Source organism: Branchiostoma floridae, chromosome 16 (genome assembly GCF_000003815.2).
Source record: "Branchiostoma floridae strain S238N-H82 chromosome 16, Bfl_VNyyK, whole genome shotgun sequence".
In the NCBI taxonomy this organism is placed as follows: domain Eukaryota; kingdom Metazoa; phylum Chordata; class Leptocardii; order Amphioxiformes; family Branchiostomatidae; genus Branchiostoma; species Branchiostoma floridae.
In genome coordinates, this window is record NC_049994.1 from 8,183,908 (window position 1) to 8,192,019 (window position 8,112).

General features: G+C 41.4%; 1 protein-coding gene across 1 annotated transcript; it reads left to right on the forward strand.

The window, feature by feature from the left end:
• Nucleotides 1-525: 525 nt before the first annotated feature.
• Nucleotides 526-6,349, forward strand: LOC118403226 (L-proline trans-4-hydroxylase-like). Its single transcript, XM_035801829.1, has 8 exons — nucleotides 526-663; nucleotides 1,510-1,594; nucleotides 2,628-2,820; nucleotides 3,213-3,304; nucleotides 4,014-4,104; nucleotides 4,453-4,539; nucleotides 4,869-5,063; nucleotides 5,894-6,349. The coding sequence occupies exons 1-8, from the start codon at nucleotides 651-653 to the stop codon at nucleotides 6,008-6,010; spliced, it is 873 nt and encodes a 290-aa protein (XP_035657722.1). The 5' UTR covers nucleotides 526-650; the 3' UTR covers nucleotides 6,011-6,349.
• Nucleotides 6,350-8,112: the final 1,763 nt, after the last annotated feature.

An 8,112-nucleotide genomic window follows, 5' to 3' on the forward strand; every position in this document is an offset into this window, starting at 1 on the left:
CCACCGTTTGCGCACATGTCTTGCATAATCTCCAAGCAGATCCTACGGTGCCATAAGATTGTATCAAAGCTGGCCACGAAGTATAGCCGGCCAAAGGGAGTCTTGCAGAAAATGTTTCCAGAAAATGGCGTGAGCCGACTCCATGGATTTAAACTCTGGAGGTGACTAAGGAAAAAATAAATGTCTGTTTACACAATGCAACGTATTACGTCCTTGTCGACTCCGAAAACGCCACTTTGTGTAAATCGGGTCATAACTGTACTGCTGCATCTTCCAAATGCAATAGAGTTTGACAAAAATGTCTTGCTTTGTTTACACATTCTGATCCCATGTTTGTTGCTTGTTCAGGGGTGCCTAAGCATTTGCACGAACCCTGTGAAATTCGTACGAATATTATGTGATACACACGAATCACTATGCGAAAACGCACGGATATTATGGAATTCGCACGAATCACTATGTGATACACACGAACCTTATGAGATTTGCAAGAACCTTATGTACACATGTTTTTGCATGTACACACCAGCAAACACAACCTTTGAGTTGAGCTTGTTGAGTTGTTTTTTGATGCCCTTTAGCTTTGTATCCAGTGCAAGCAAGGTTGGACTGGCAAAGAGCGAGATCTCACAAATCAAGCAGTGAACATTATGACAGCTACAGGTGGGTTGTTATAAATCATTAACGTTGTGATCTTTCGCTTGAGCTCGTCTAGGAATCTAACATAATCAGAAATAATAAGGAATATACAATTCTTGTAACTGGCACCATTATTATGACCCCCCTCCCCTACCTCATACATATATATGTATTCAAATTCGTGCGTCGCTTATGGGATAACGTAATTCGGGAGTAGAAATATACCAGTGACTTCCATGTATGTTTAAGAAAGTGCATTGTGTACGATATTAATACTATTAATAAAGTTTATATTCGACATATTTTCGAACGTTTATTTGCGTTCTATACATACGGTTCTATATTTTGTCTGGCGTCTTCGCAAGTGTAAAACAAAGGTAAAATTGTGTTATTTTTATTTTATTTTGTTTATTAGTTATGTATATATTACAATTATAACGGAAATCAAATTTTAGAAAGAGACTACGTATACGTTAGTTTTTCTCTTTGTTTTGTAAAAAAGAAGCAAGGGTGCGGTCCCAAATGTGTGTGATAGACTTTCTTATGCAATGAAAATGGTACTGTACTAAGAAAACTTACTAGTTTACCACGCTAATGAAACCATTTAAAGGAATAATTAATAGATTTGATAAACTGCGACAGGCGTAGGCTTGGACGAACGTTGTACTTTGGTCTGGCGGTTGTAAGGACAATGACCTAAGAGCGCCCTTGCGCATGCACAGGACTTTGACTTTTTTCTCAGTCAGTGACATTTACGTTGGGGACCGCACTCTTAAAGGATCATCAAACTCCAAAATTATTTTCCGACAGAATATGCATCAATGAATATATAATCATCCAAAATTCACGTGCCTGTTTCGCTGTCCATAGAGTCAATCTATACTTTCACGGAGGACTTTGATGTTACTCCTTCCGTCCAAGCAGACTTTGATAAGAATGGTTACATCATTGTCAGGTATGTGGGTGTTTTATATTCAATCAATAGGCTTTCTTTGCATGAATATAACCTAGATTGGTAAATATAATGTTTACGGAATTATAACAATTAATTTGGAAAGAAATGAAATAAAATTGAATATGTACAACAATGCAACAGCACTGCATCCTAACTTGCAATTTTCCATTCCACCCAACAACCACCAAAACCTGGTGAAAAACATTTTATCCTTAGGCTATCAAAATGTTGACAGCCCTTCCCATCATGCACTTCTGACATAGCATGATGGGAAACAACATGGCGCCCAGGAAGAAAACAGCATGACACAAACACACACACACACACACACACACACACACACACACACACACACACACACACACACACACAAGCAAACAACATGGCGGTGCCATCCACAGTCACGAGCAAAAAAAACATGGGGTTTTGCTATGGAAAAGAAAAGATATAGACAGATCAAATATGACCAACTACGATCGGTCAAGACAATTGCAGTTTGGTATGGTACACAATTCAATGCCATAAGGTCGCATAACACAGTATTTATGGGCGACCCCCGTGGACATAAGTAGGTCGGGCACAAAATAGGGCGTCGCAGTTCTTGAAAAGCCATAGAAATTTTTCTGTGCACGTCAGCGAGTCGGAAACAGTGGTGGATAGTAGAGGAATATGTAAGTTTTGAGGCCATATGAGTTGGGTTACGATGTTTGTTTGGCTGGGTAGAATTTCGCGCACGAATCCGGTTCCCGCTACTTCCGTGTGTCGGCTGCAGTATGGTGACCTCCACTGGGGGTCATTTCAAAGTGTTCTTTCTGGGAAAACGAGCAGACAAACTTATGCTCATTTTCACACATTTTGTAGATTCTACCCTGAACTCCAACATATTGAATTCTTGTTCATTACTTTTGCACCCTGGTATATCTTTTTAGTCGTCGAACCACCTCATATGCGAAAAACTGTGTTCTGCTACCATAAATGACACTATATTTACTTTACACAGGTTTGTGTCTTACGGACTCTTGTTTTACCAAAGGTCTCTGTTGGATTCCGAGGAAGTCAAGTTAATGAAGGAAGCTCTTGAGTCCGACGAGGGAATCATTCGGTACGCGTTCAGCCGAGAGGACGGAGAGGGCGGAAAGAGCCGAATGGTCCTGTGGAACCAGCCCGGAAATGACATCACAGGAGCCATGGCTAGATGTGAGAAGGTTGCAGGAACAATGGAGAAGGTGGGACCAACACTGTCGTCTCATTTCAGTTGCCAAAAGGATACAATTCATCTTTAGCATAGTAATCATTAAGCCCCGTTTTCAAATCAAGAATTTAGCTCGGCCGAATTGTCAACGAGCTCTAAATTAGGAGGAGGCATGACCCTGATACCTACGACCAAATGGCAGAGTTTCTTCGTCGGCATCGAGGGTCATACCTCCTCGTAATTTAGAGGTCGCTGACAACTCGGCCGAGCTAAATTCTTGATTTGTAAACGGGGCTTTATGACGATAATATTAAAAAAATGATATTATGCTTTCCCTGAGGTAAAATTGACGAACAGCCCAATGTCTGTGTACAGTATTCTGTGCAAAACGTGCACTAAACTTGTTATCATGGATGTACTATTTAGCTGTTGGGAGGAGAGGTGTACCACTATCACTCCAAACTGAATATGAAGGTCGCTCGGACAGGGGGCGCTTATGCATGGCACCAGGACTACGGGTGAGTCAGGAAGGTTACTACGTACATTATCTATTACACAATCTATACGTCCATTCCATTATATTTCCAAAGTAAGTTCTCAACCATGTTTTATACCAGTATGTTGCAATTCTAAGACCATATATCCGTGCACGAAATAAAGCGCTTACCAACAAGCTTTCGATCAGTTCCCTGATCCTTCTCAAGTTAATGTAAGTGTGACGTCAGCAAATGGTCAAAGGTGCTTGGCAGTCGGTATCGGCCCCCGTTTCTGTTTTATATCGTACAATATGAGCAAAAAGACGGCATAGATTGGCAAAATCCTGGGAACTGAACTCAGAAGGAAGTGAATGGTACTTCCGAAGGTTAAAGTATATCAAACATATTCAAACCGTTGTACGTTTTTTCAGAAATATCTACATGCCGGTAGGACTAGTGCCATTATATAGTCTTTATACAAACATCTTTACATGATATATTCCGTATACCGTATCACCCGCGGTACCAGCCTGACTGCGGATATTATTACCAAAAGGCCGAGAGTGATCCGACTAGCGGGATGACTGGAACAGAGGGTGATGCGGAATACACCGTGTTGTATTTTATCTGTGTCGTGCCAACGTACTAAAAACTGCACAAATGTCAAATGCAAAAGTAGAGAAAGTTTGGAGCCCTGGAACAAAAACATGACTTATTATATTGCAATAACAAATATATGCCCTTAATAAAGATACTGGTACGAGAACGGATGCATCTTCCCCGATATGGGAACGGTCTTCATCGCCTTGGACCAGGCTACGCAAGAGAACGGCTGTCTTAAGGTGGGCATTTTTTGGCAACGCCAACTTTAAGATTTCGCATTAAAATACAAGCGATAGCGAAAGTGGTCGTCGAAAATGTATACCTTAGTGTTGTAAGAATGTTTAGCACTGTACTATGATTATTACCAACACAGATAAGCTCCATAATAATTTGAGAAGGAAAATTCATCCAATGTAACATTCCTCTATCAAGGTCTCCATCTAATCATGACCTAAAAACACAATTGGCCGTTGAAGCAAATTTCTTCACATTAGACATTCCTAGTGTTGGCAGTTCCTTTTTAGTTTTATTGGCTTTGTGATTAGTTAACTTGTAGAAAGTTACGGTTTTTCTTGATTGATTAACAGGTGCTCCCAGGCTCCCACCGGATTGGTCGGATTGATCACGTGCGCGTTGGAGGCCAGGTGGGGGCGGATGTGGAACGTGTTACAGAGGTGGGAATTTCACATTCTCCTACGCAGGGGAACAAGACATCCAACGGCGAAACCGCCTGTCTGGATGTACCCTGCTTTCTCAACCGTCACTCTTAGTTCCTTTGGGAACTATATACAGCATCGGCTATTGTTTTATACAATCCATTTCAAGAATGACATTCTCTGACGCATATCGCACATCAAATTATTCCATATAGCTACTCTTACGGCATAGGAATCGATAACTTGTCCGTGATGTTAATGTGCACTTGGTGTTACGTAAGGACACCCTCTTGTTTTATTTGTGTGGAAACTTAAGTCTAATGCATGTCTTTCGGCTTTAATTTCAGATCCAGAAGTTTCTCCCCCTAATGCATGTTGAGTTGGAGCCGGGTGATGCGCTGTTTTTCCACTGTAACCTGCTCCACCGCAGCGAGCAGAACCACAGCGACAAGCGGCGCTGGGCCTTCCTGGTGGCGTACAACCGGGCCTCCAACAACCCGGTCATAGAGCACCATCACCCACGTTACACACCCATGGCAAAGGTAAGGACAACCCGGTCATAGAGCACCATCACCCACGTTACACACCCATGGCAAAGGTACGAACAACCCGGTCATAGAGCACCATCACACATGTTACACACCCATGTTAAAGGTAAGGACAACCCGGTCATAGAGCACCATCACCCACGTTACACACCCATGGCAAAGGTACGAACAACCCGGTCATAGAGCACCATCACACATGTTACACACCCATGTTAAAGGTAAGGACAACCCGGTCATAGAGCACCATCACCCACGTTACACACCCTTGGCAAAGGTACGAACAACCCGGTCATAGGTCATAGAGCATCATCACCCACGTTACACACCATTCTCAAAGGTAAGGGCAATCTGGTCATATCTGCCCAAGTCCTAGCTAGCTAGCTACCGCCTCTCCGCAAGGAGGCGCGGGGAGGGGGCAGATGATCTACGCAAGCCTGACCTAGTCTCGTGTTCTCTCGCAAGATAGAGACTAGGTCATTATCCGTGATCAAGATGTGCTGTGAGACATCGAAAATTTTGAGGTGTGTACCTTACCTTTAAAAACAGTCATTGCTTGAAGAAAGTTTGGATCTATGGCTCTAGCCACAGAGCACCATCACCCACGCTACACACCGATGACAAAGGTATCAACAACCCGATCTACCTATAGCAAAGAATCACCTACATTTTAACCAAAGTCGAACACCTCAGTCCGTTACTCACCGTTACTCATCCTACAGACCCATGTCAAAGGTAAAGTTCATTTTGGTCATAGAGCACCATCACCCACGCTATACACGTAAATTGATTTGTAATAATTGTACTGGAACAATCATCTATTACAGGTGCCCAACACTGCTATCAAAAAGTGCACAACTGCAACAGATCTCACCGGGAAAGATTTCTTCGATCCGGCAAAGGACATTAGCCTCAAGAGGGTCTTCAAGAAAACCCAGCGCTGACGACTCTTACCTGCAATTCACCCAAACTTCACAAGGGGGCCTTATTTGAGGCTTTGTAGATTTGCAGCATTATGTTTGGAGTGATACATCTGGTTTCAGCGTTAGTCGCGTTACAAAAAGTGTTTCATAACCAGCACTAAAGCAATATATATGTACGAAATCTACAAGATGTTGCTGTTTAAATCTACATGGCAATTTATATTTCTTTGACCAATATGTTCATAAGAATTGCAATTGGCAAATACAAAATAACACCCAAATGAAAAGGACTTTACCTTAAAGCTTGCAACATGTAACGAATCGGAAAATGATAACCTGTTTCAATCCACGTGCAGGTGGCTAATTCGGTATCAAGTCATGCGCGACACCTATCGATCCTGATGAGAAGGACATCTGGGGTCCAATTGCAAACCCATCATTGAGCTAACAAAGTTCGGACAAGAAAATAGGGAAATATGTTCTTTAATTTTGAAGAAATTCTAGTGAGATTCCTAAATAGACCTAATCCTTGCTTATTACCGCAATTGCACTGATAATATTTTCTTCGATAGATGTGAACATTATGCAGTATCTAAAATGCTTGAATTACATTTTACTAAAGCTTCAAGAATGATACTAAGTCGCAAAAAATGTATCATGTGCTTACGTTAAATATGAAAAAAAAGATACATATCTAAAATCTTTAAAAAATCACGGTCATGGCTCCGTTTTACTCACTAGTGCAACGTCCACAAGTACAGTAAAGGCACGATATATAGTATGTGGCGAAGGACAACCTCAAGCCAACCGTTCACACTTACGCCACAAAGAAAATCTTCAGAAAAGACGCTGGAGCCGCATGTTCCCCGCTTAGGAACTTTATTCGAACCGTACTGCACGATGTATTTTCCCTTTTTGGTACTTTCTCGTCATATCTATCATCAGCGGAGAGGGAGAAAAAAACATTCTTGTTTTTTTTTAAATTTGGCGAAAAGTAATGAGCGCGCAGATGTCATCCATAAAATCTACTTGCTGTGGCATTTTCCACTGTATCAGAAAGCTGCTCATTGATTGAATGAACGCCATAGCTTTTGATATGAAGTTTACCTTCCAGACGTATGTAATAAGTAACTTTGATGCCTAAATTCCCCTCACATGACATATAGCCTGCGAACATTCGTTGCTACCAACAGATTATATCGAGATGAATAACTTTGATTATATTTTTTCTGCATCTGATTTGATTATACCATGCCTTTGATATACGCGTACGAGTGCTTCATACAATCAAAGAACCACTTTCTGGTGCAACGGCAAAGGCCACAGCAAGTAACCTTTATGGATGACATCAGCACGCTCATTAATATTCGCACAATTAAAAAAAAACAGAAAGATTTTGTTCTTCCTCTCCGCCGAAGATGACTATGACAGAAAAATACCAAAAAGGGAAAATATCTTGTGGTAGACTTGATTGTAATTGTAGAAGTGACACTGTGGTAAGTATAATGAAGCCATGAACGTAGATGAAGTAGTGAAAATAGTTCAATAATAAGAGTGGCACCAATGCGGTAACCATGACTATAGTTGTCAAATGATGCCAACCTACCACAGTCATTTTGTGCACCACTTGATTACAGAAATAAAAGAAAATAAGTTGATCGTGATACCATTTTTGTTGCTTCAATGCTTGTTACAACGTTTCTAATGTCTATGTTGAAAATAGAGATATCTTGTTTTTCACCAATCTGTTTTTGGCCCTCTCATTAAATTTGGAGTTCGCAGAGAATGTAATCCATAAAATGTACTTGCTGTGGCCTTCCAAAACGTACATGCTCATCCGGTGAATATTGGACAGACAAAGACAAGAAAACGCTACGTACTTCACGTCATCTGCAACCTGTTGAAGGGCATTAATTCCTGTCCAAGGATAACGTAAGTAGACGTAGTTGGATCAAGCGGGTTGTAAGAAGAAAAACATGGCGGCCAGAGGGACTTTCATCAACGCAATTCTGATTCTAGTTGCGGCAATCACCGATATCATCTTGACGGTACCGACGCCAGTCATGAAGGCTCAGAATGGTAACGTCACACAGATACCAACCAAGAGCTTCGCTGATGCCATG

Bases quoted from the DNA above. Each gene is read 5' to 3' on its own strand.
- LOC118403226 (XM_035801829.1), top strand. The intron at 2,821-3,212 runs GTGGGACCAACA...TGTACTATTTAG, and splicing joins TTGCAGGAACAATGGAGAAG to CTGTTGGGAGGAGAGGTGTA. The intron at 3,305-4,013 runs GTGAGTCAGGAA...CCCTTAATAAAG, and splicing joins GCATGGCACCAGGACTACGG to ATACTGGTACGAGAACGGAT.